The following is a 27,457-nucleotide window of genomic DNA, read 5'->3' as shown; positions in this document are numbered from 1 at the left end:
CACCTTCCTGGGGTAGCTACCCATGCAGGGAGCGATGACAGCCCTGAGAGAGAGGAGCTATTTTAGAAACAAACCTCTTGAAAGAGGTCACTGGGGGTTCTTGCTGTCGTACTTACATCAGGCACAAAGGGAGGATCCAGCATTCCTGCTTCTAACCGCTTGAAATTCATGCTCTTGAAAAAGGGGTGTCTCTTCACTTCTGCTGCACCTTCCCCTTGACATCCCAGCCGCTGCTTCACGTCTTTGGTGAGGAGCTGAAATGTGCCGAGAGGAATGGTGAGGGTGTCGGAAAAGCAAGAGCTCCACAAGGATATTTTTATCTCCACTTGTTTTTGCATGTGCCCAGAGGGAAGTACAGAGGGGAGTTGCAACTGCTGTTACTTAAAAGCTGAAGTTAAATGGATTAGGACTGCACTGTTCTACATGCTGGTGAAATCCTCTGAAAACCACCTGCTGTAAAGTATTTACAGTCAAAATAGAGACCATTTCTTTTGCCTACTTTCAGTGAACACTTTCAAGAGGAGGTCTGACATAACCTAGTATAAAGATATGCTATACCTTTAATATATATAAAGATGCACATTCATAAGTTCCATGTGCTTTGTCTCAGTTTTTTTGTTTTTGTTTGTTTGTTACACTGGTGAGAATAGTTTTCCCTCAGAAGAACAGGTGCTTAGGAAAAACCAAAAATACAAAAAATGTATTTCCTTCACCCACTGCACTACATTCTAGGGCATCACACGACACATTGAACCTCGTGGGCTTATCTCTGCTGAGCTCAAGGGGTGTTCCATCCACGGAGCCAGTGCCCAGTAACTATCCTCAGTTCTGCCTTGCTTGCTTTCAGAGAAGGGCATTGCACAACCTCTACCTGCTGCAGCAAGTCCTGCCTGTTTCCTGGGTACCAATGGACACCAACTGAACTCAGCATCTTTGGTCTATCAGATAAGCAACTCAATGAACAGAAACACCGTGGTATTTATAGGGGAGACTCTATGGCACCTTCCGCTGCAAGAGAGCTGGAGAGGGGCCTTGGATAAGGGCATGCCACAACGTGGACAAGGGGGAATGGCTTTAAACTGGAGGAGGGCAGGTTTAGATTGGATATTAGGAAGAAATTCTTCCCTGTGAGGGTGATGAGGCCCTGGCACAGGTTGCCCAGAGAAGCTGTGGCTGCCCCATCCCTGGAGGTGCCCATCTCCAGGCTTGGACAGGGCTTGGAGCAACCTGATCCGGTGGACCAGGCCCACGGCAGAGGGTTAGACTGGATGGTGTTTAAGATCCCTTCAACACAAACCCTCCTGCGGTTCCATCAGCGCTCCTGAGCCGCTCGGGCGGTGCCGCCGGGAGGCAGCAGAGGAAAGGGCAGCGCGGCGGGGCCGGGCGGCGATCGCTGCTCCGGGAACGGGCCGGGAGCGGCCCCGGGGGCTTTTCCCGGGGCACAGGGGACGGGAAAACTCCCGTCGCTCCTCCGCCTCTGTCCCCGGCTTTGCTGCCCCGCAGTCGGGCCGAGAAGCAGCGCTCGCCCCTCGCCCCCGCCCATTGCCGGGCTGTGCACGGGAACGGCACCGAAAGCATCAGCGAAGCCCCCGGGGGGCTCGGCACCAGGCGGGGCAGGGGCTGGGATGGGTTCTCAGAGCCCGGGCAGGCACCGAGCCCGCGGGAGCACCCCCGGGACCATCCCAGCTGCGGATGACAGGATGCAAACACCTTTGGGAAGGCTGGGGACGAGTCCTGCGCTCCCGGGCGCAGCCCTGCAGGAGCAGGACCGGGAGCCAGGCACGCTCCCCGCTGGGGCAAGGCTGCCTGGAGATGCCGCTTGTGTGCCCAGCTCAGGGCTTGTGTGCCCAGCTCAGGGCTTGTGTGCCCCAGCTCAGGGCTTGTGTGCCCCAGCAGCTTCTGCCTGGGCTGCTGCCTCAGCCATATCGTCTCACCGAGGGGGAACTCGGGAATAATTGTTTGTTGCTAATGTCACGTTGTGATCTTTCCTCTGGTGCCTGGCTAGAGCTGAGGTTTCTCGTCCTTATCAGGGGTTTACAGTGTCACAGATCTTCAGGCTTCTCTGAATGCTCTGCTGCCACTGGGCATTGCTACCAAGGGGGCATTTGTGATTTTCTTATCTGACTTCCAACAGCCACCTCAGTTCTGCTTCTGTGTTGCTGGGGGCCTCATTTCCAGCCTGAGAATGGCAAATGGTTTTGGCAATCCGTGTGCCCCACGTGTGCAGAGACCACCCTCCAACCGGTCCTGAGCAAGCTGCAGTGGCAGCAGCCAAGCCAGAAATGGTGGTGAAGGGGTTTGTGGACAGAAGAGTTTTCTGCTCAGGTCTTTCTGCCTCAGCAGCAGCAGCAGCAGCAGCAGCAGCAGCAGCAATAGCAGGAGACTGAACAGTCAGACGAACGACTTTAAAGCCACTGGTGCTGGCTACAATAGCAACTTTCAGCTTCCAAATAGCAACATCCCTTTCTTCCCCACAGTTTCCTCTGCCTCTGATGCTGTCTAGGTGGTGACATCTAGGCTGACAGATCACCACAAGTGGCTGATCCATAAACGTAAAAAGACTTGAGGAAACATCCCTATGCCTTGCCATTCTCTGAGCACACAGATTCACATGATACTGTACCACATCCATCTGGCTCACTGCAAAAGATCTTTCTCAGAGCACTTTTCTCAACTTTGCTTTCCCTGGCTAGAAGAAAGAGGGATACTTTGCTTTCAAATAATTGCATTAGACTTTGAGTTCTCATGGTCCTGAGACCAGGATTTTTGTTGTGAGGGCTTTTTGGGTTTTATTAGACCCAACATTTATATGCTCTAGCCTGTGTGAAGAAGGTCACTTTGGAATTCCCAGTCAGAATTGGGCTTGCTCTAGTCTGCTTGGGCAAGGAAATCAAAAGTTCTTTTAATATTTTATTCTCATGCCAATAGGACTTTCCTGACAGTTGGAAAGAAGAATCTGAAGGCAGAAAGGCCATTTTTAGTACCCATGGCTCTGATATGCTTTTGGAAATGATACCTTGGACTTTTCAGGAACAGCTGAGGAGCAAGTGGTGGTAAGAAGGGACAGATTTGGACTTGCCTAGAGAAGATACATGAGACCTCTGCAGCCTCTGCTCTCAAGTCAGCTCTGAAGGGACGAAAAGGGGGGTTACTTCCCATCTCTGCAACGTGGATTCTGGACTAGCTGGGGAGACCAAGCTGATCTGTGAATTTACCCTTGTCAGGTTGTCAGATGTTTGGAGTGGTCAGAGAAGAGGGTAAAAGGCTGCCTGGGGATTCCTGGGCTCCTCCATGACAAACAAGGGAGTATTCAGTAACTTCAGATGCAAGCAGGAAGTTTCTGGAGCATGAATGCAGTTGGTTGTGGGTGGCTGGCCACTGCTGGCTGAAAGATACAAAAGGGAATGGGCCACTGGGAATAGGCTGGGACTGAAAGACCATAGAAAGGAGAGGATTCTCCTGCAAAACCCCACTGCAGGGGAGTAGCTGCCAGTCTCTTGAGAGTCCCAGGAGAGTCACAATGGAGAAAAATGTAATAAATGAATGGAATTTGAAAAGCTGTAGATGCAGCCAGCTCTAGAGATGGCAACAGGTGAAACCAGACATTCTTCCTGGCTTCTGTTGTGGGTATCAAGACATAGCATGGACTAGAATATTTTCCAGAAGAGAAAATCCTTCCTTTCTCCTAGAAATAATGAGTCTTTTACCCTTTCCTGCAGCCCCAGAAGCTTTCTGCAATAGTAAACCCGTGCAAGAGCCTGAAATATGCATCCCATTTGGGAATCTGACATGGAAAAGAAAATGGAGGTAACAACAGTATGTTTTGAGTCATCTCTACACTTTTGTTTAATTCAGCTTCAAAGGGTTTATTTAATATGAATAGAAAGCAGAACATCAGGCTGATGACAAGCCCTCCTTGGACAGCAGTGCAAGGGACCCCATGGAACATAATTTAAATGTAATTCTACAGTAGAGCCTGCAGATAATTCACAGAGTTTCAAATCTGGAGATGGCCTGGGCCACCCAATCATGCATGAAGTTGATGCCAAACAGCAGAGCTTTGTGTTCTGGTAACAACAGCTCCAGATGACACCAGCCAGTTAGGGTTTAGTCTACAGAGTTCATGGGCAGAGCACAACTAGAACAGGACTTTCAAAGAGAGTCTTGGTTAGCAGCAGTGAAGTTACATCAAGAACTTGATATAAAGAGCTCTCTGATACTTTCATGTCACTCATTTGATCCCCCCTGGGGATTCAAACTGTGCAGTGTCTGAGACTTTTTTCCATTACTTTGTTTTGCTTCCTTTACTAAAAGAAACAACTGTTGTGAGGATTGCTAAAAAAAGCCCAAAGTCCCCAAAGCGCTACTTTATCTTCATGTGATCCCAGTTCATATCCAGATCATACCATGTAATAAATAATTCCAAGTCCTAAGATGTTAGTCCTAAAATTATAGGAGTAAGGGAAACAAAAACTTGTTGATCATGAAAGGAGACAAGGGGAATGTTAAAACCATTTCCATTGACCCAGCTGATCAAGCAGTTTAAGGAATCACCTAGATAAAGTTCAGCCCTGACACTGAAGTAAATATATTATTTGAAGCAATTTTTGGAGAGTAGAAAAGCAATACTATGGTCAATTACTAAATGAGAGAAGAGATGAAAGAGCAGTTATCCTTGGGCACTGATAAACTGATAAACTCATAATGTTGATTTCCACGGGATGAAAGCAGAAAGGAGGGATGGCAGCAGCAGGAGTAGCTGTATGATGACAGAATTCCTGATGGTGAGTGAGGAACAGGAAGAAACTGCTTTTAAGGAAAACAGAACCCATTATATTTTAGTTGGTTGGGGATGCACTTTGAAAAGGGAATGGAGATCAGAAACATGGAACAGCTGAAGCTGGAAGCCACACTTGGACATTGTCTAGTCCAATCCCCCTGCTCAAAGCAGAGTCTCCTAGAGCAGATTGTTCCAGACCTTGTCCAGTTGGGCTTCGTGTATCTCAAAGTGTGGAGACTATACAGCCTTTCTAGGCAACCTGTTTCACTATTTGGCTACCTTCACCATGGAAAAAATGTTTCCCAGTGTTCAGAGGGAACTGAACACTCCTGTGTCTCAGTTTGTTTCCGTTGCTTCCTGTCCTGTTACAGGACACCAAACCATAAGTTTGGCTCTGTCTTCTTTTCACCCTCTCATCAGAGATCCCTTGGGTAGAGTAAAATGGGAGCTTCAGGGATGAAAGGCATCAGGGAAGACAAATTTGTGGGAAATTCAGACAAGCAGGGCACTGACAGAGTGACAGAGCAGCACAGCAGTGTGGGCCCATCCAACACTGCTGACTTGAATGCACTTCAAGTCACATCTTCGGATGCATGACTGCACTTGTCAGGGCAAACACACATGTACATCAATGAAGGACAGGGCACAGCAACAACAAACACAGAGCATTTCCTAGAAAGACTGGATATTTTTCAGAGAAAAAACACACCAGGAGCAGCTATGTTATATGGGAACTATGGGTTAGGGAGCTTCCCAGAAAGCCAGCTGCCCCTGTTCCTAATTATTTGTTATTCATCTCCATTTCAGTCCAAAAGGAGGTCTGATTTATGGGAAATTACTTACAAAATGAAACATGGAAATATGGGATGGCTGATGATTAATGGGAGCTATGATATGCGCCTGCAAAAATGCAAAAGGGCACAAACATCCAGGAGGGGAAGGCTGACGTGGGGTGACACTAGAGGGTTTGCATATGAGTAAATGAATAAAGACAATGTCTCTCCTGGTGGTGATGCTATTAGCTCATGGAGTAAGCTCTGAAGAGAAGAAGTTTGGGCAACATGGTGGGGAACATTTCCTCACTCCTGCTCTGAAGAGTCCACTATGGGAAAGCCTTTTGTGTTGGATCTTGGTGAAGGCTCAGCTTTCATTTATGTATTGCAACTTTTTGCTTCATTTTGCAGATATGATGGGTACTTTATTACTCTTTTGTTTCCTTGTTAAGATGCTGATGGAAAGCAACAAGTTATGGCTTTCAATATAAAAAGCAAAAAGAATTGAAGAAAATATGTTTGAATAATGGATTTTTTAAAAAACATCACTTGATAAAATAAATTACTTTTGGATGGGAAACCACAAATGTCATCCCACTCAGCATCAGGACTAAGACTCTTCCTGTCTTAAGATATTAATGCTCAGAAAGGAAAAGGTTATCTTTGGATCCATTAATAGTTTGCACAAACCACCTCAATAAACATGCCACGTGGTTGGATAGGGGAAGCAGCAGTGACCAAGTTTTCAGGAATAATTTATATATAGTCCATGCTTCCCTGAGGCAAGAGAATTAACTACATGATCTGCTGAGGTCCCGACTCCCTGAAACCATAGTCTCCATGGCTGGAAGATGAAAATGACCACTACAGTGTGATGACTGTCTGCTCCCCTGGGAGTGTGGTAGGTCAACTACAGTGCTATCCCATCAGTGCTGCATTCAGCTCTTCTCAGCTTTAAGTTCTCATGGTTATTTTCAAAGTATATATTCTTTCTGTTATGCAAGGGACATAAAGAGTAACAAGAAGGGCTTCTACAGGTATGTCAGCCAGAAAAGGGGGCTTGGACTAGGTGATCTTTAAAGGTCCTTTTCAACCCAAACTATTCTGATTCTGTGCCTCAAGCAGCAAGATACAATTTTTGCCTCCCATCTCCATTTCAGATTAACAGCAGGACCCACACAAATTCTCTGCCACTCCAGCAGATGCTGCTCCCCACCTGGTGGGAGCTGAGATGCTACCTGAGGAGAGAAGGCAGCCTGTTGGGGCACACCGGACAGTCTGTGAGAGCCCCAACAGGCTGCCCCAGATCCTCCCATGTTGGCTTCACTGGGGGCTCTGCATCACCAATTAAGGGCAGCAAATGGTTGGAAGCATCTATCAACAGTGATGTCAGTTAATTACCACCCCGAGGATTCGGGAATGACTTGGTGCACTGTGAGTTAATGACTTCCAGGCATGATACTTGGCAGTGCTACCATTAATATTTTGCAAGGAGACTTCAGTGTCTCTTCACGCAGCCAGCCAACAAGAGTGCTGTGGATCTGCTCTTTGCTTGCCTGTTGCACAAGACATTGGTGAAACTCTCCCTACCTATTTGTTGACTTTTCCTCCCCTTCGTTCTCCCTCTACCAGCAAGCACAGATATGCCATTGTGTCTGAAGGAGACTTCACCCGTTAGCGAACAACATCCAGAAAAAGGCCACATCCTTTTCCAAATTACAATTCAGCCTTCTAAAGATGGATGTCAACAAGACATTGATGAATTCAGACACAGCTTTGAGATTTCTCAGAGGGATTGAGGATTTCCATTGTCAGACATGGCTATTGTCCTACGAAAATGACTACCAGCTGAAAGAGTGAGAAAACATTTTAAAGAACAACTCAACAGTATTAAGAAAAGCTGGATACCCTGGCACCCCGGGGGAAAAGCTGCTAAGAAAGTTAGTGAGATGGGCTGGGACAACATTTGAGTGTCACAATAATTTCATTGCATAATCTTTGTCCTGCTTACCCCCAGCTCTCACCAAAGACAATGGAAGCGTGGGGTTTGCAGTTCCTTGCAGGAGACAATCAGATTCTTGCATCATCAAGTCCTTTTTATTTTTTTCTACAAGGTTATAAAAGACAGAAATGCATTCTTGACTGCAAACATTCAAAGTATCATGAGAATAGATACCGCTCCCTTGGCCATAAAACCTTGGAAAGGGCTCAGGATGACCATGATGAATCTCATGGAGAAGCAAGCCCAAATAAACACAGTTTGAATGAATAGAGAATGCAGTCATCCCATCCACAGATGAGCTTGGTTAGTCCTTGTTTCTGCAGCCCCTCTATGGTACCCTGTTACTGCTCAGACTGTGTCAGTCACAGCTCCCACACTGGGCCTTCCAGCCCCTTACCATTTTACAGATGGACTTGGCCTCCTCGGAGAACTTATGGGAGTACACCTCTTCTGTCTCCAGCACTCTTCTGTCCACTTCTTCCCTCTTCACTTTCTCTTTCCTTCCACGGAATGGTGATTGCCCAGCAATCATTTCATAAATGAGACAGCCTAGCCCCCAGTAGTCAGGGCTCAGTGTGTATCTCTGGTTGTTCAACACCTCTGGAGCTGTGGAGGAGAGTGAGATGCCTTGTGGAAATGCTTGGTGTCTACACAGGCAAAACACTTAAATGCCTAAAAGTTTCATTTTGGTGACTGAATACACATGCACAGAGAATGGTGGGTAAGATACAAAAATACCTCCTGATTTCAGTTGATGGCATTACAGGAAATGCAGCATGCTACATGCCATGGTGATCTCTCTACATGCTACATGCCTTGTGCATGCTGTCTTCTGACTTCTCTACCAACTCAGTCCAATTAAAAAAAAAAAAGCACAGAAAGAAGTTGGATCTAAATATTAAGCAGAGACCTAATCTTAAGAGTTCCTCCAGATTTCTCCATTTAGGGAAGAAATTAAATGCAACACATCCTGTAAACAGCCGTGACATTTCTTCAAAAGCAAATTCTGTCTCTTTAGTCACTTTATAGCTTTTCTTTTTCCCCTTTAAAGAAACCCCAATCCATTAATTTTGTGTTGCAACCCCACACAATGCTTTTGGGAAGATAGTCACTATCTTGCAGGCACCCTCACCTCCATGCATGGGTACAAACACACATCCGCACGTGCTCACAAGCACAGAGCCTTAGTGTGCACGCAAACTTACACTGAGATAACAAAATTTAGACATGACAACTGATTTGCTTGCTTTCATTAAAGTCTCCATATGGTGTAACAGTGGCTCACATCAGCTAGTTTCTATTCAGTCAAATAAGCATAAGCAATTTTTACTCCAAGAAATATGCACACCCAGAGAATGCATGAAAATAATTACATTGAATTTTGAAAACAGATCTAGCTAAATAAGGGAGTGATTTTTTTTTAAAACCCATGTACAAATCTCTACTTGTGTTTTGTGCAGCCTCCCCTGCACAGAGAGGAAAACTCAAAATGACCCTGGTCAAGATGACCAAAGGTGCAGATTTACCCATTTTATCATAACCATACAAATACATTCTAACTCTTACACAAAGCAGCAACTAGAAAGAAACCTTTATTTTGGTTTATATATATATATTTATATATAACCCTCCTAAGATAAATCTACACTAAAATCACTAGAATCCCAGTTGTCTCCCCTTTCAACTTTCTTTGCTGATTTAAGGTTAGATAGACCAGCCTCACTGAGAGCTGTAGAGGTCCATCCTTTCACCCTCTTCTGATTTCCACTATCAGGATTTCTGTGGGAGTTGCTGCACGGAACTGGACACAGCTGAACGTGAATGTTTTTTACTCTTTTTCTTAAGCTTACTTGGCAGAAATATCTCTAAAACTCAAGTAATCTCACCAAATTTTTTAAAAGATGAGCTGTGGAAGACTTACCCATATACCCTACTGTTCCTACTCTTCCACGGATTGATTCACCCTCGGGGATTTTAACAGCTAGACCCAAATCAGATATTCTAATATGGCCTGGAAGGTAAAAAGAAACAAAACAACACAAAGCAGATATAAAACCTGACCCAAATTAGTCCAAAATCCACAACTGCGGTCATTGCTAAAATACTCCTGCAATTTACTGCTCGGGCATTTTAAGAAAAGAGTGCTCTGAATGACTGAATTGGAGCCGTTTCATTGATATGGAAAAGAGGAATCATTAAGGGCACTACAAAGCAGTGAAATAAATGTTAACAGTGAGGCTGTGGACTGGAGTGGATTGTATTAGGTATTTTAAAACCAATGAAAAAAGGCAGAGAGAAGCATGCTCTGGGGAAGTATCTTGAACTGATCACAGAGGATGGATGGGCTGACACAATTCCGTAACCCTGTGATGGCTGAAGAGGCTACATCTGGTCTGCAAGGCAGCACAAGATTTGATTATTGCTGCCTTCAGCAATGAATGGGTACCTGGGTTTGCATAAAACCCGACTTGGCTCAGCAGAGGATGAAAGTACTTTCAAAACCGGAGAGGGAAGCACAGATTTAGAAATTAGAACTCCCTTTGTGTTGCATCAGCCTTGCAACAAGGATGGAAAAACAACGACAAAAGGCAGAGAGCCCCAGCAACGCCGAGCTCTCGAGAACAGCCCCTGCTGAGGGCACGGCTGCTTCCTTCCATCTGTGCACTGAGCTCCAGCAGCTCTCCCACCCCAAGACAGGAATATTAGTGTATGCTGAGCCTCTTAATCACTTCAGAGCATTATTTGTCTTTGTGCAATATATATTCTAAAACTAACTTAATCTACTTTCCTGTGAAAGCATCTCTGTAAACCTCCGAGACTCACCATAATCATCCAGCAGGATATTTTCTGGCTTCAGATCTCTGAAAATGAAAGATAGCAGTTATGGGCATGAAGCTGGTTTTGATAACACAACCCTACAACTGTGTGAGTGCATTTATTACTCGTAATAAACCAACTGAGTGTCAACTCAAACAGCAAGGAACTCCTGAAACCAATACAACCTTTTACAACTCACTTCACAGATAGACTGAAGCCATATGTCTTTTTCTAAACTGGAGTTACAATTTTTCACTAAGCCAAGCTTTTAGTTCCTAATCTACCCTATAATGGACTCATCCATCTAGTCCTGTAAGCCCTGTAAATGAACCCCTGTAGTCCTGTATGTTGCTAGATCTCTGTAGCATTTTTTGTTATAAAATCTTACCTAAAAAAAAAAAAGATTTTAGGTTTTAAAATACTTTATTTACATGTGAAAATGGAAATAGCGACCTGTTGGGCTCAAATTTTCTATGTCTGGCATCTGACTCAGACCAAGTATGTGAATGTGTGCCCATGCACTCGCACACATGTGCAATAATTTTGTTAAGTTTGGAAAATGTGGGGGAGAGGGGGGAATGCTGGGCCCAGATTAAGATTCTTCTTGCAAACATTTGTGAAACTCTAGTGCTTGTGTGGTTTGGAGCAATGCCATGAAAATCGACAAGGTGGTCAATCTGATGTCAAGGATGTGCCTTTTACTGTTCCTGAAAAAAAAAAAGAAGAAAAAGTCCCAAATCTGGGAGAGGTATAAACTTCTGAAGCAAATAATCTCCATTTTCATATATTTAGCAGAGCCTTGGCAGATCCTTCTTCTGAAAGGTTTGTCTGCACAAAACCTGCTCCACCAGCTGCTGCTTTGAGGTGCTGCCCAGGCCAGCCACGCTGTCCCCTCCTTGACCAAGGCTGTTTTTCAAACCTTTCCAAAGCCCAGCAGCACAACTTTGCAGCTGCTGCTATTCTTGGGCTGCTGTTGAGGTGGGAGCCTGAAGGGCTCCTTCCCATCCTGCTTGTGCAGAGTGGGAATGAAGCCAGCTTGGGAGACAGGAACAGAGGTGTCAGAGGGGATATAGGGACATGCTGGGCAGGGAGTGTCCCAGAAGGGCCATGCCCCAGGACTGGGCTGTGCTGGCTCAGGAGCCTGAATGAGGCACCAGTGGCTGGGTGAGGCAGGGAAAACAGGATTGCTTCAGTTCACCACATGATGCCCTGGCTTTTATCTTAAGACAGTGTTCAGCCTGGTGCAAATCCAAGCAGTGCTTGGCCTCTTCTTTTTGTAAGGCCTCCTTGCATCTGTGAACCAGCTTGGTGATGTTGACTTCCCAACAAGAGGAACTGCTGTGCACAGAGCAAAGAGAGGGCGTGGACAACAGAAACTCTTTCACCACGGAACAGGGCAGAGCACAGAGCCTGGGCAGGAGCCCACGCCACCTCTCAAGCTGTACCATTCCAGCATCATGAATTTTCCTGTGAATGGAGAGGGGTATTTTATAGTTTTAACAATGCCAAGATTGGAACTTTGAAACTTGCCCTGTTTATATTTATTATTTCAAGCAAGAACACAGAGCACTGTGAGTAATCGCCTCCTCTTGCTTGCTTCAGACCTTCCTGACCTCCGAGACAAACCTCACTCAGTGCCCAGTGGTACCAAGCCTACTTTTCAAATAAACAATGCTGAAATATGTGAAGGGCAGCTGAATGCTGAGGAGAAGCTGTGATTTTGTTTAACATACCACTATGGGCTTTCCCTGCCTACCAGCAGAAGGTTTCCAATGCTGGACCAGCATGGTCACGGGCATCTCCTATTTATTTTTATAAATAAATTTAAAAAATAAAAATATATTCCAAATCCTGTAAGAACTATTTCCTTGAAGAACTCCTTGAAGCCTTCATCAGTTACTTCATCATCAGTAACTCAGCAGTTATTAGTCCCACCTAAAACTGTAACTGGGGGCCAATAACAAGAATCTTGTGTGCAATTTGGGAAATGTTGTCTTTGAATGAGGAGAAGTCCATGAGGACTCTGAGAACACCAGTTCAGTCCTTACAGTCTTCTGCAATTTAGGGCAATTAGAGGAAGCCTTCCTCCCCTCCTAGACATAAGCTGTCGTTCCTGTTTTCAGATTTCTGGTTCCTCAGGATCAAGGCTGGCTTCCTGTGCAAGGCCAGCACTTCCAAGGGCTCATGACTGAAATGTCCAGGAGGAATAAAACTGCCTGGTGGACTAAGGCTACTTCCCAAAGGCCCAGCTTCCTATTTGTAAAGCAGCCTCGCCCAAACATACTGAAACATAAACTGCTGGCACTGTGCCCATGCTCAAAAGGCAATTGTTTGGCTGTGCAGGACAGCCTAAACAACTCAATTAATCACTGTGGACAAGGCTTTACCATGTATTTGCGCAATGCCTGGGACAATGTGGACTTGATGCTGACTGGAGCTTCCAGGCATGGCTATAGAATAAATTTAAAAACATTACATATATAAAAAATATACAAATAACCAAATATAAACAAAAAAATGTTACATTATATACATTTTTATATATATATATACACATTTATATGTATTTCATATCTATAAAATATGAAACAAACATATAAATACATATTATAAATAATATAATAGAAATATATATATATATACACATACGAATAATTTGAGGAGAACCAGCAGCTTTTTACACTTGCTTTCCATGAACAACCAACCCATTGACCTTTACTAACATGATGCCGTTGAGAAATGTAACAGGAGTGCCATGTTTGACAAGGGAATTCTGAATGAGATAAATCTGACTCTGAGCCTGGTTGTTCTCCCGGGTCACGTCTGCAGCGTGCGTCAGCAGCGGCCCAGGAGATGGGGATGCATTTTCCAACACTGTGATTTACTCAGGAGCATTTTGTTTATAGAAAATGAAATTAAGTCTGAGGAATAAGTGTTTTGTGATGAATTATTCGCCTTGAGAAAGCGGTAGCATTTAGCTGCTATATTTTATTGACCTATATAGCACTTCTCACGGGTCCCACAACACGCTGTGCTATTACAAATGAGGGGTCTCTGCAGATGCTCCTGAAATACTGCTAGAAAATGTCACCTACAAGGATCTAGTATCATTCATCACCAAAATGAATGTGCCATCTGAGGTGTAAAGTAGCAGCTCTTTTAAGAGTAGCATGAAAACTACTGCTTAAGGAAGTAGGTGCCATTTCTCTCAGAGCCATGCACTAGTTTAGGTGGCCAGATCTGATTTGTTCTGTTAGAAAATGGCATTAGCATGGCATTTTACCAGCCATGTTACGAATGTACCAGTCTTTTATTTTCTTTAATAAAATGTGATTGTGAAACACTGTATTACCTCCTAAAACGTTTTTAAATGTGGTAGGCAGTTTTTTAAAGGAAAAGGAAGCCAGACACTTCACTCATGATTTGATTTTTCAATTGACATTAAACACTTAGTACCATTTTGCTCCTTGGGGAAAGAAAAAACCTCTTCCTTGGGCGAGCACCAGCTAAATCAGCATGTTATCTGTCTGCCCTCTGTGTGCCAGCTAGCAAGATCTAAGGCAACCAAGTGGCAGTTTGTTAGAGATCTCCTCCAAGGAACAACAATATTGCAATTTCTATGCATACAAGCATACGCATCATACATATTACACACAGGCACACCAAATGATTTAAAGCATGGCTTGGCTTTTAAAAATAGCATCTTATTGTCTATTAATCATTGTCCTTGGAAGTTCTTTCATCAATTCACAGGCCCTCTTCGGCTGTGAATGCCAGCAACGATGATTTCACAAGCTGGGATGATGAAGACAAACATTAACTGTTGTTTACAACTACAGTGGCTGTTGATTAAAGAAAAAAAATCCTCGAGGAGTCACAAGAACTCTGTCTGCAATCTGCCTGCTTATCCAGCCTGCCCTGGAAAAGTGCTTGTATAGAGCTGTAAGCCAAACTGGAATCTGAGAACTTGGGATCTGCTCTCCTGGAAGCGGCAGTGGCGGCGCCGGGCAGTGCTGTGCCCGCTGGCTGCACCCATGGATGGTGGGATGCTGCCAGCAGGATGCCTCTGTTGTGTGGCTGGGAATGGGCCCCCTTCCATGGCTGGCATGCCAGGATCACCATGATCCCATCTAGCTCATCACACTAGTATAAATCCATTCCCTGTGTCTCAGACACCCTCTTGGGATTGCACTCCCTCTGCAACAGAAGTTGTGCCACATCTGACGTGCTACAGCCCCTCATGCAATATCATCTAACTAATTAAAATAGAGGCTTGGATGGAATGATGTCCATTTCATCCCAACTAGGAACTAGACTCCTTAATGAAATCCCTTTAAAGGAACTTCCATCACTTTCTTATGTTGCCCAGTGCATGCTGAGGAAGGGTTTGGGGAGCTTTGCACTTGTTCTGTACCATTTAGACAGGATGTATTTAAGGAAGCAACTGCTTCCTTCCATGATTACTGTATCATGCTGTATTTATACAGGGCTCTGCGAAATTTCAGCCAAAGCACTCAGGCATCTCAGATGTACAGCACCACAGTGAGAAGGGAGGATGGAGACAATTCTTTCCTACCCAGAAAAGGCATCCTAAGACTCCAGAGAGTGCTTACCTGTACACAGTATTTTCTCTGTGTAGGTCTTCCAAGCCACAAAGAATCTCTGCTGCATAAAACAAAGCTCTTTCCTCCTCGAAGCCTGGGTTTCCCATGTTGTAGATATGAAACTTCAGGTCACCTCCGTTCATTATGGTCAGAACTAAACACAGTGCGTCCTTTGTTTCATAGGCATAGGCTAAATTGACCTAGAAGAACATTTGTAGCACAGTCGTGACATTTCAGATGGCTGCTAAGAAGGAAGTGCTAGCTTTGCATTAAAGATTTTCTCCAGAAAACGAAAAAATTACATTGACTGAATTTGGTCAATGGGCTTCCTTACAATGGCAAACATGCATTAAAAAAGTACAGAAAAATCAGATGTTAGGATTTTACAGATTGATTTGTGGAATCCAGCCTATTTATCACCAGAAGCCCTCAAGGCTCAGATGGCTTCAGAGACTGGACAAACATACTAATTCCAGGCATATTTTCCCATATATGAGAAATCTTAGTAATCAAGGGAATCTACACCTCCTGCTGCACCATTTTGCATCTCAGTGAGTTCCCTGGAAGGCTCAGATATCCCATCCTGGGGTGATCAAATGGACCACCACAGAGACATGAAGGTCATCATCATCCCTAAGAGGCTCTGGTGGGTGCCCAAGGAAAAATCAGGCTGGCCAAAATCTACTCATCACTTTTAAATATGTTCTATCCTCTTGGCTTCTGCCAGAGGTAAGTAAACATCTTGCATCTGTTGTATACAAAGAAATAAGTATAAAGAATATGACACATGCTGAGATAACACCTCTCTCTTTTTATTATTTTTTTTTAATCTAAGGCAAGTTTTAAAGGAGGCACAAGAGCTGGTGTGACTCAGGAGAGCCCTTGCATCAGGGAGACCAGCTCCACTTCACTGCTTAGATGCTTCTACAAGCCAGTCTCATCTGATCTATTTGGGTTGAATCTCCTTCAGTCTCCTCCAAGCACCTCTCTCCCAGACCCTGGGAATTCAGGTAATCACGCTGGATAAGAATAGCTCAGCCTGGTGCAGCTGTGATGCAAGCCAAGGCTGCAAAACACATCGTGTTCCCATGGCAGGCACAGGCCCCTTGACTGCTGCATTTCTCATGGACCAGAGACTAAAATGAGACTCGGCAAAGGTACATGGAGCAGGGCTAAGGTGCACAGCAAAGGCATTCAGCTTCCAGCACCTTTCCAGGAGCAGGAGATGGAGGAGGCACTGGATTCAAACCAGAACAGTGCTCAGCAGGTGAGCAGGGAGCCGAGTGCCACGGAGCTCAATACTCACTACAAACTGACTATTGACTTTTTCTAAAATCTGCTTCTCATTGAGTGCCATGGATTCGCCTTTCCTCTTCTTTATCCTCTTCTTCTCTAATCTCTTGCAGGCGTACATCTTCCCCGTGGCTCGCACTTGGCAGGCGCAGACCTGCGAATTGAGCAGAACAATTGCCGGGTAATTCGAAGCAAACGCTGTGTCTGGGCTGCACTTTACTCCTCACCATCTCCTCTGATTTAGTCCTTTTAAGGCGAGAGACGGCGGCTTAGCGAGCCAGGCCTAGGCGGGGGCAGCTGGGGGACTGACTACTGTTTCCAAACCTGCTGTGGAATATTGGTTTAATTATTTCACTTTCCTCCGCCTGCTTCCTCTCCCACCTCCCTTTGTCTGGGCAGATTGTAATCTCTCAGTCTGCACCTCCTCTGCCTCTGCTGCCACCTCCAGACACCAGGAAAATACACATAAGGGTGTGACCCTAATTCCACTGTGAATGCAACAGATGAACACAAAGTAACTCTCAAAAGTGTCCTTTTGAGATTACAGTGCCATGAGGGGTTAAGTAGAACTGTCAGCAATTAATGAAACATCATAGGCTCCTGTACCTGCAGCGCCTAAAAAGTAAGAAACACTCTGAACAGAAAGTTTCAGAATTACTCACCTCCCCAAAGCCGCCTTTCCCCAGTACCCTGTACTGCCGAAATGTGTTTTTCGTTACTGGTTGCCTGGAGGAAAATAAAATAAATAAATAACCCCCCCCCACCACCACCACACTATGTTTAATTCACTCTCTGTGATTTATTTATTTCAGAGCATACTTTTGAAAAGCAAAATAGATAAATATTATATAATCCCATTATTTCAAGGTAATCGTATAATATAATATAATATATAATGATGTAATTACATTACTTCAATACTATGTATGGCTTGAACTTTTCAATTCCAACATATTAAGCTGTAATAAAATACAACACATTAGTGAGTCATCAGTATAATTTCTGCTAGCATCTTACGACCAAGAAGGGTTCTGAATCTCCATTATACAGCCTTGGCCTTTGTTAAGCAAAGAGGAAGCTTGAGATCTTCCAGTAAGATATTAATATCCATGACATATATAGGATGGGCTAACACATTGCTTTGCTTGGCCTGCAAGATGAGAAAAAGTGATCCGAAATTCAATCCACCAGAAAATACTTCTGGCGTCTTAAACAAAACATGGAACTTATAGGAATCAAAGGCAGAAACAATGCTGGGAGCAGCAGAGGTGGATTTATGTGTCATTTGCAGGCTGGGAGAGCGGGAAGACAAGGTCCAAGCCAGTCCATTCCCTCTGGGCTACTTGCTTCCTGGGAGAACATCACGGGCAAGAAGGCCGTGATGGCAAGAGCCAAATTAAGGTTAAATAAGTCTGTCCCTGAGGCCGGAGTGCTCCACAAAAATCACTTGACATGATCCCTATACAATCTCCCAGGCTTCCCACAAAATCTGCTCTTCCAGAATGGCTCCAACTCTACAGCCAGCTTTTACTTTGCTACTGTAAAAGTTTTATAACATGACAGAAGAAGAATTCTAGGTTCAGCGAGATCCCATTTTGTATCCACCACTCCATCACCAAGGTTTTACAAGGATCCTAGCAGTGGATATGAATATTCCTGTCATCCTTGTTCCCCTCTGGCAGGCAGCCAGCCGGCAGAGGGAGCACAGTAACGTGGCTGTTCCCACCACAGGGATGATGAGGTTGATGACAATGAGGAATAAATGCCAAAATGAATCCCTTCATTAATGCCCATTATTGTTTTCCTAAGTGGGGGAAGAATAGTATGCAGAAAGTCAAAACTAGAAGAGGAGAAGATGTTATTTTCAGTTTTCCATGAGGCTGCTGCAAATGCTTTTGGGGTTAAAAGCAACAATTAGTCGTGATAACTACATGTTCAGCAATGTCCCTGGAATAAATGGACTGTGTCACTGCTCGTCTGGAGCCAGCAGGCTGTCAGGAGGTGTTGATCACTCCATGTTACTAACATCCCTTTGCTAATCCTAAAAACAATCCTCCCATCTTCTTAAGCCAGGCATATCCAATAGCTTGTCACACATGTTGGGGGAATGGAAAAAAAAATCCTCAAAGCATTTCAGAAAATTCCTTATCCCGAATGTGAAAATAGATAGGAAATAGCCTGGCTAGGGATGAATCACCCAATGTTTTTTTAATTGAAATGGAAGAGTAAATGCTGGGCTCAGGAAAGATGGCATGTGGAGCATGTCTTGGCAAGAAATGGCTCTTCCCTCTGCCCACCCCTCTTGAGCAGCAGCTTTGTAGCTTTCCAGGGAGAGGAACTGGCAGCTCCTTTGATCTGGAGGCGTCCTGCTGACACTCACCGCTCATGGATCCGGCCCTAACTCATCCGCCGTAATTAATTCCATTTGTGGAAAATGGGGCTTCTCTCAGCTCAAGGTCACTGTCACCCAGCAGTGACCGTCTGCTACAGCACTCCCTGACAAGGGAAATGCACAAGCCCCTTTCCTTGCAAATTAATACACACTAAGGCTGCCTGCTTATTGAATGTACTCAGGAATGTCCAGCCAATAAATACAGTGAGAGGACCTATCCGCCACATTTTTCTCTGTTTAGAGTGATTTAATAACAGTGACAACTGGTCCAGACAAAATGTCACCACGTTCAGAGGGTAGCTAAACAGAAAGACAGCTGAAGTTGCTGAATGCACATTAATCATACCTAATATGTTTAATGTACCTAAGACCATTAAATGGTCGAAGACTGGAGCTGTAGAAGCAAACATTATCTCAACTGTCAGAATTCAAGCATATTCTACAGACTTTTCATGGAAAGTAAAAATAAACCTTTTTATTTGTTTTTATTTTTAAAAAAATCTTGTGACACTTACCTTTCCAACCACTTCCACTGGAGAAACCTGTCAAAGTACATGCTGTTTAGGTACTCTTGGAATGGCTCCCCACTGAGGTGGTCAAGGACAGATCTATCTCAGATGAAAAGGATATATAAGCATTTTATAATCCTGAACTTGGAGCAAAAGAGAAACAAAACAAGAGGAGAAAAATCCAGGCTTCTTGTATGGTAGGATTATGTTACTTTTACTTTATTTTGTACTTTATTTTACTCACTGTTTCAATCTAGAAACAAAGTGATGTGCTTGATGCATTTCATAACAGGAGGCCTCATACAAGCTGAATACTGGTGATGCTTGCTGAAAATTAATAGGGCAACTCCCACTGGCTTTAATGGACTTTTACAGAGGTTGTTAGCCACCAGACACCGAACGTCTTTGCTTCTATGTGTAAACTGAAACAACACCCTCAGGAACTGAGCTCCTAAACTTTGAGGGACATTTACATCTGGATAGAAAATTTCTGGCTGAAGCCCATTTCTGTCAAAGAGGGACGACCAGAGGCATCATTTTGAGTAAAAAGATCCGTTTCAATTCCTGCTGTAGAGAAGCATTAGTACTTGTGACTAAAGTCAAAGGGGATCTCCTAACAGCTATGTGCTTCATAGGAAAAAACAGAGGAAAGAAAAGTCTGAACAGGAATGTGGATTTGCTTCTGGAATGAGAAAAGAATTTTGGGGCTCATGCAGTGGATATACTGTTTTGCATAATGGAAGGAATAAAGGAATAAAAAGGTCAGTCTGCAAATGTGAGAACAAAGTCTGTTGCTCGTGACAGGCAGCAAAGAGCCAGAGAGCATCAGGCACCCCGTCAGAAAGGCCAGAGGTTTGGAACTAAGAAAATATGGACTGAGCTGGGTGTTGCCTAAAATGAAGGTGGTTGTGTTGTTTAACAACTGCTGGTGTTGGTTCCTGCCTTGCTTACTGGGGCTCCTGCATCCACCTCTACTGGCAGCCCTGGCAGGACAGAAGCTGGGTTTGGATGAAAACTGCTCAAAGAAATGAGCATCTCTGTCTGGGTGTATACAGACACATCTGTGTCAGTGTCTAAGGGCATACAGACACATTTCCAGATCTTGCTGGAAGGAGGAAATCCTCTCTGAACAACTACTCTTGTTTGGGAATGGATAGTCTATGCCTTACCCTGGGGCAGTTCTCTGAGCAAACAAGTCACCATGAGTAATGTGTCTCCTCAGTTTAGTTCCTCCCTGTTCATGAGCTAGTATTTTTGGAATTTCTCAGCTGTTGCAAAATTATTTTTTTTTTTTAATTCTTGCACCATCAATTTGGAGAAGGCAGGTGCACATGTTCAGTATGCACAAGTCAAATTGTTGCTGTCTTCATTAGCTTTGACTGGACATAGATCGTAACAGTTTCCCCTCATGGATTAAAGATTACAAAATAAAATAAAAAGTAAGTCTTAATCTGCCTTAACAAACGTCCAAATTCAACATCAGAATTCTAGGTGAACTTGGAGGAGGGCAGGAGCAGACAGTCAAAATATTAAGTGTAGAAGCAGAAGTTGTTATACACACTCTTTTTTTGCAGACTGATTTTTATCTGTGAAGATGTGAATGAAACTCATCCCATCCCTGCTCCTACAGGACAGCAGGGCTCATACTTGTATGTATGCCTCCCTTTTCGGGTCTGACTGTGAGACCTTCCAAAATTAACATCATTCACTACCAGTAAATACCAACAGCAAGTTTTTAAAACTTCCTTTTGACCTCATTTTAGTCCGTGTGAAATGATCAGCATATTTATTAACAAGGTCCCAAACCTGGCTCATTCCTGTGCTTCAGCTGGGATGAAGGAAGGAGCCTGCATTAAGTGGTGTCCAGTGCTCGCCCCTTTCCATTCAGTTAATTAAAAGCTGCACGTATTTTAAAAGAACAATAGCTGCCTTTCAGCAGTTGTTTGCTTTTTAGCTCCCCTCTTTGGCAACAACAAAGTGCATTTTAGAGGGAACTGTCAGCTTTCAAACCGATTGGAGAACTGGAAACAGGCACCGGGGGCTTTGTGTTGAGCACAGCTCTGCCTTTGTCGCTGGGACTGGCACCCACAAGTGGTGCGAGCTACGGAGCATCTCTACAGGACACCAGGCCAATGCAAGGAGACTGCCTGTGCTATAAGGGAAGGCCAGAAATAACCCACAGCTCCTACCAACGCAGAGAATAACTGAAACCAGAAAAGGTCAATGAAATGAGTCAAAACAATGAATGACAGCGGAGCAAATTTTACAAATCCCCATTACATCACCCAGGGAAAACAAACCGCGCTCAGCCAGAAACCACATGGGCCCGCGTGCGATGATCCCTCCTTTTCATATTTTTATTGGTTTATGATCTACTGGCGTGGACGCGCTCGGGGCAGGGTTTGCAAATGCAGATTGCATACCTGGAGCTTTAGCACATAATGACACAAATCGCTGCAGAAACTGATAAGCCTTTTCCCAGACAAAGGGTGAAATAATGCACGTTCGTTTGAACGCCACAGACAGACAGAAAGCATTAAAAAAGGCCCGTTCTCCTGGTGAAGATTTTCTGGAAAAGCCATGCGGAGCAAGTTTGCACATTCCTCTGTCTAAATGGACTGTATAGCCACTTAATTTTTATTCACTTTGAAACAGAGATGTTTTCTTTGGATACATTATCTTTGTAGCTCTTTTCACACAGCATGAAACCCACGGCTGGTTTACTTGGCTAGAACACTCTGTCAAATACCTGAAACAGTAAGTGCCTGTGTGTAGTGTATATAATGGCATGGAAATATTTATTATATTTTGTTCAGATGAAATGACTTCACCGCTTGTCAGCTCTGCCTCTAGGATTGTGAGCAGGAGCCAAAGATACCTGCCTCAGGTTCAGACTGAAATGTCTCTGTCTGACACATTCCTTACAAGCTGCTGGCTGCAACCCTGTGATGTTCGGGTGTCGTGTTATACTTACTTTGTACAGGGAGAGAACAGCTCTTTGCAGGGGCTGTTTTCGAGCTTCTCCTCTGTCTGTTGGATAAGTTCTCGACTGACTTCGGGCACATAGGCTGGAGACTGGGGAGAAAAGAGAGGGGCACATTAACTCTGTGACGAGGTGCAGATTCTCCTCTATCAACATGTGAGAGGCACATTCATTATTTATGCCCCGAGCTGCTGCCATTCAATTCCAGCGGTTGTGTAAAAGCAAAGGAGCTTTACGTCAAAGAGCAGTAAAATAGGATACCGTGGAAACTCGCTCCACATTCCACTCTATCCTCACATTGCTTTTCTGCCTTCTCCTGTACCTTCACCTCCCTGCCCAGCCTCATGAATATGCAGGACCCACTCCTTGCCAATTCTTTGAACTGCTCCCTTGCATCCCATGAAAAATGTGCTGGCCTGAACTGTGTACAGGCCATTCTACTAAACAAAAGAGAATTTGCCCAGTGTTTTCACTTCATGGGTGATTCATTGTGCAGTCTGAAAAATCCATCTTCCTTTTTTTTTTTTTTTTTTGTTAACCAGCAAAGCAAAACAAGAGCAGAGCATTGGTACTTACTGATACAGATCTACATCTAACATAATACGAAACATAAAAAGATGTTCACAAAAGTATCTGGACACCTTAGTTCATCCTTAGAATGACAAAAATAATTCAGCAGCTTCAAAATAATAATTTCAAAAAGGAACTTTGCCAAGCAAGCATATAAACTCTTTTCATCCTCTCCTCCCTTTGGAGAGAATGTATATTCAGCCCTTCATAAAGCCCTTACCAAAGAGAGGTCTCTTGCAATATGCCTTGATGGTTAACCAGTTTAGGACTTTTGGGACTAATTATGTAAAAAGACAGTTTTTTAGGCAGTCCACATTTTTACACATTGCCTGTATACTGTAATTATATTACAAAGTGTATATTTGTGTGTGTGTGCACCTATTCATAGGCATTTCTCCCAAGTACATGAAAGTCCCTTTATATAACCAATTGGATTTGGGTATTTTCAATAAACCCAGCCATAGATGATAAAATCCTCTTTCCTTGCAGAAGCTTTAATGCTCAGTAACGTCCCCCATCCATGCCCACAACCACCAGATGTGCTGAGTGGGTGGGTCACAGAGCATCATCCCTCATTCCTGGCCAGATGTTCTCATTAACTCACCCCTAGTTAGAGATGTCTTGGCAAGCACTGAAATGCATTGCAGGCAGAGTTCAAAAACACTGGGAATGAGGACAGAGGAAGGGGCAGAGGTGGAGCCAGAGAAAATCTCCAGCATGTTGAAAGCTGAATTAAGTCTTTTATCTTTTCCTTCCCACTGCTGAAATGTGAATATGATCCTGGTTGTGACATGAAAAAGTAAGTTTGTTCCACTTGAATGTTTTTAAATAGGAACATGGTTTACCGAACTGTCTGTGCATGCTGTGTTATGCACTCTCACTGCTCAGCCTTGACAGACAATCTGCAGAAGGTGCTACGGATACCTGTGACCTTGCTGAAATGTTTCCTCATTTCCTCAATATATTCCTCTATTTCCTCGTCAAAATATATCTAGGGGACACCCACTTTTAATCACAGGCAGAGTAGATTACTAATAATTAAGAATTCTTGTCTCATGGTTTCTTGAGAGGTAGGTAAGCCCCTCATGTTATCATCTAAAAGATAGAGAGACTGAGACAAAGCCAGATTTTCTCAGCCTGCTTGACCACTGAGGTAAATATACATGCCCACAATGAAATTAAGTCCCCTTTTTAGTTCAAGAAAGTAAATAGAGGCAAGAGGGAAGCAATGAAAGAACTAGGAAAAAACCCCAAAAGTCCTGTTTTCCAGTCCTACAGCACTGAAACTACTGGGGGAAAAGTCAGGGAAACAGATTAAAACAAAGGCTTTAAAGGAATATTCAGATAGGAACAAAAGCCTAATGATTAGCAGTATTTCAGTTGATTTTGGCTAGAAACCAGATGAATGAATACCTGTACAATTTATGTACTCAGTGGATACACATTTGCACACAAATTCTCACTGGTAGCCCAGAGCTGGTACGTGGCTGTATGAATCCACTGGTCTGAGCCCCAGTCCAAGATGATCATCTCTCTGACTTACAGGGTACAGAAACACCCATGAACTCCACAGTCTTGGTACTGCTGTGGACCAGGAGTGTCTTCTGATGTGAATGGAGCAGCACTTCTGTAAAATCCATACCGGGGCCTCTAACTGAAGTTACTATTGATTACATCTGGAACTTGTTGTACATTTAGAGGTCAAAACTAGAATCCAAAAGCTAAGTACTAAACTGCATAATTAGTCATTTAGACTAGTGACCTGATTCTTACTCATGCCAGGCAACTCCCATTTCCCACTGGAAATTAATTTCCCAGTGGAAGGTAAGCTGCCTTGAGGTTAGTGTTGAGGATCATGCCTATGACACACTACTAGAGTGCTAGTTCCACCAAACTTTGTCTGAGATCAAAGGACATTTAAAAAAAAATTATAAGCATCAGCTAACTCTTATTCATAAAGAGGAAATTAAATTCTTGTAGTGAAAGGGGGGTAGAATGAGCAAAAGAAATCGTAAGACAATGCGGGAAGTATTTAAAAATGACACAGACTGTGATTCCTCTTTCCAAGTTTGTGGGAGAGACAGTCACCACTTGGGTTTTCAAAACCACTCATTGCTGACCTCTGAGTCTTTAGTTCCTCTGAACAAACTGGGAGCAAGGAAACAATATCAAGGTAGGCAAAGACATGAACACACTGAAATCCTGTGCATGGACTGAAGCCTTACAGAGCAGTGCAAACATTTCCCTAGACCACTCAATTTTCCATTACAAGAAAAAGAGCTGGGTTTTTTTCCCACAGGCTGATAATTTCCAAAGCTTCTGTAGGCCCAGCAAAGCATTTCGTGTTGTTCTACAGCCCCTCACAGAGTTCAGGGCACCATATGCCTGGGAGAAACAAACCCAACCCTTTCCAACTCTGCCTACAGTTCTAGGGAGCCTTTGTATGATCCTTCCTGAGATTTTCCTTGAGACTTCACAGTTCCCACTGCTCCCATTAAATAGCCACGGCTGCCATTTTCCGTGTGTGAATACAGGGCATACCCACAGCCTTCAGAAGTTCAAACAAAGCCAGAAACAATTACAAACCAAAACCCAACCCACCAACCTACTTTTGCTCCCCTAGAGAACAATTAGGTAGCACAGGTTATGCGTGCAAGGAAGCATTTGGATCCCAAGAGTGAAAGCTTCCAAAGGTAACATTTTGGCCATTTACAGATGAAAAAGTTGCTTCTTCCCTGGAGGGGTGCAGAAGATCTCTGCAGCCACAATGAAATGGTTATTAACACCATTCTCCTGCTGCATTATGGGCAATGGCTGTAAAAGCAAATTTGGCTTTTACAAGGGAACAGAGACACCTTTTCCAACATATTAAATGTCCTGTGGCAGCTAGGAGAGCCATACACCATGATTAAGACCATTACATCTGAGCTTGTGACAAAGAATATTCTGCTAACTCTTCAGAAACACCTGCAGAAACCAGTTACACCTTCTTGCATTCAAAACAAAACTCTGGGGAGTTATAACAAGTATAGTCCCATATTTCCCCTAATGGCTATTCTGTTTCCTGAAGGCAAAGAAAGTCATTGTTGATCTCGTGTACGATAATGTAAATCAGAAATTATGCCAGGCAAATCAACTGATTAACACTAGGGTAAAGCTGATGGAACTGAAACCAGATTCATGGCAACACAAGATGTGCTTAAATTGATCCTACAACAAAATTTTCTCTCATCACATTATCCTTTTTGATCAGACATTTTAATAATAGTCCAAAAGTCCACACTACTTTTACCAGGTTTTAACCAAAATCTCCTACCTCCCATACCTTCTCCTTTATGGCCAGAAACTGAAAACCTTTGTACAAATATTTTGCTGGCAAAGCAATATCTCAGTTTTATGATACTCTCCCATTTAATTTTTAGGAAAAGAATGCCACTAGGAATCGTGTTAGTGGTTATTTGAGAAACAAGAAATGGATATTCAGTTACTTCTGAGTGCCATTAGCCCACCCTGAGAAAAATCTCCACTTCTAAATTTTATTTTTTCTGTATTTATAAGACAAAAGAGTTCCTCTCAGCTGCTCTTCCCTTTCTGTAAATGGCATGAGAACAGCTGATATGTCTCACACATGCTCAGGGTTAGTTGTGTTCATGCCTACAAAAAGTCTGGATGCCAGCAGAGTCCTGTCCAGCAGCAGTGCCTGGTGCTGCCCATGTCCTGGCACCCCAGTGAAGTACTGAAAAGTAGAAAAAAAAAAAAAAATCTGATTCAGATCAGACGAAAGCTTCCAGGCTGTGTGACTCCCCATTATCTGTTACGTTGAATGTCATGCTCCATAGCTACACTTCAAAACGTGGCCTCTCCTTTTCTGACAGCTCTGTAACTTTTGCTACAGGCTATTTCACTCAGACCTCCAAGACCCAGCCCTTGCTGAGTTCACTGAACAGGACAGCCAGCAAATAAACCTTCTCCTAAAGTCACCTCTGTGTGTTTGCCATGGGACTCACAACATCTCTCAGACAGTGTTTCCCCTGTGACTGTGTGGGGGACATCCGACCTTCTGTTGATCTATCAGCAAATCAAATTCTTTATCAAACAAGCTGAAGTGCTGGCAGTACCAGGGGAGGCATTCAGAAGACCTTCTCTTTTACTTTTTAATGAAAACCTGTTATTTGTTCTACCTTTTCTCACGAGAGAACTTCCAAATGTTTACAGTGCATGACCTCGGGCAAGGTGTGGTGCACTACAGGTGTTGCCTCCAAGCCTGTGGAGGCGGAAGCAGGCAGCCAGCAAGCAGAGATTGGCACTTTCAAGGAGCAGAAGCATTTTCCTGGCAGCCCAGAAGCTGGGGTTCACAAGTCTGGAATGGGGGTGAGGTGAGAAGCAGGTGTCCCCAGGTATTCCTGGGAACTGCACAGAGCCCAGAGCAGATGCACGCACAACACGAACCTGCACGGGCCGAGCTGGTTCATTGTGTTTAATGCTGCTGTTTCCACAGGAAAAGTGCCCAAGTGACCAAGTGGACTGAGAGGGATGTGTTCAGACTCCAGCTAAAGACATATCCAGCTGGGGTCACCACCATTTGAGAAACCTATAGAGCACCAAGTGCCTGGAGAGTTAAGAAACATGCCTAGGAAAAAGAGCCCAGAGGAAAGCACCGAGGAACTAGATCTGTTTAGTCTGGAAAAGCAAGGGTGAAACTTGATAAAGGTCTTATAATACAGAAATGTTTTT

The 27,457-nt window shown here is 43.9% G+C and overlaps 1 protein-coding gene across 1 annotated transcript in view; it reads right to left on the bottom strand.

Moving 5' to 3' along the window:
• Window positions 1–27,457, bottom strand: part of GRK5 (G protein-coupled receptor kinase 5) — a gene marked incomplete at its 5' end in the record, with an annotated part of 148,881 nt that overhangs the window by 4,356 nt on the left and 117,068 nt on the right. The window contains 9 exons of the mRNA XM_082286520.1: window positions 117–254; window positions 7,953–8,161; window positions 9,477–9,566; window positions 10,379–10,416; window positions 14,986–15,176; window positions 16,283–16,423; window positions 16,932–16,995; window positions 19,177–19,269; window positions 22,145–22,245. Of these exons, the coding sequence (XP_082142646.1) occupies window positions 117–254; window positions 7,953–8,161; window positions 9,477–9,566; window positions 10,379–10,416; window positions 14,986–15,176; window positions 16,283–16,423; window positions 16,932–16,995; window positions 19,177–19,269; window positions 22,145–22,245 (1,065 nt within the window). The remainder of the gene's footprint in view (window positions 1–116; window positions 255–7,952; window positions 8,162–9,476; window positions 9,567–10,378; window positions 10,417–14,985; window positions 15,177–16,282; window positions 16,424–16,931; window positions 16,996–19,176; window positions 19,270–22,144; window positions 22,246–27,457) is intronic.

The sequence above is a fragment of the Coloeus monedula genome (assembly GCF_965178545.1).
Source record: "Coloeus monedula genome assembly, chromosome: 8".
In the NCBI taxonomy this organism is placed as follows: domain Eukaryota; kingdom Metazoa; phylum Chordata; class Aves; order Passeriformes; family Corvidae; genus Coloeus; species Coloeus monedula.
This window is presented reverse-complemented; position numbering and strand designations above follow the sequence as displayed.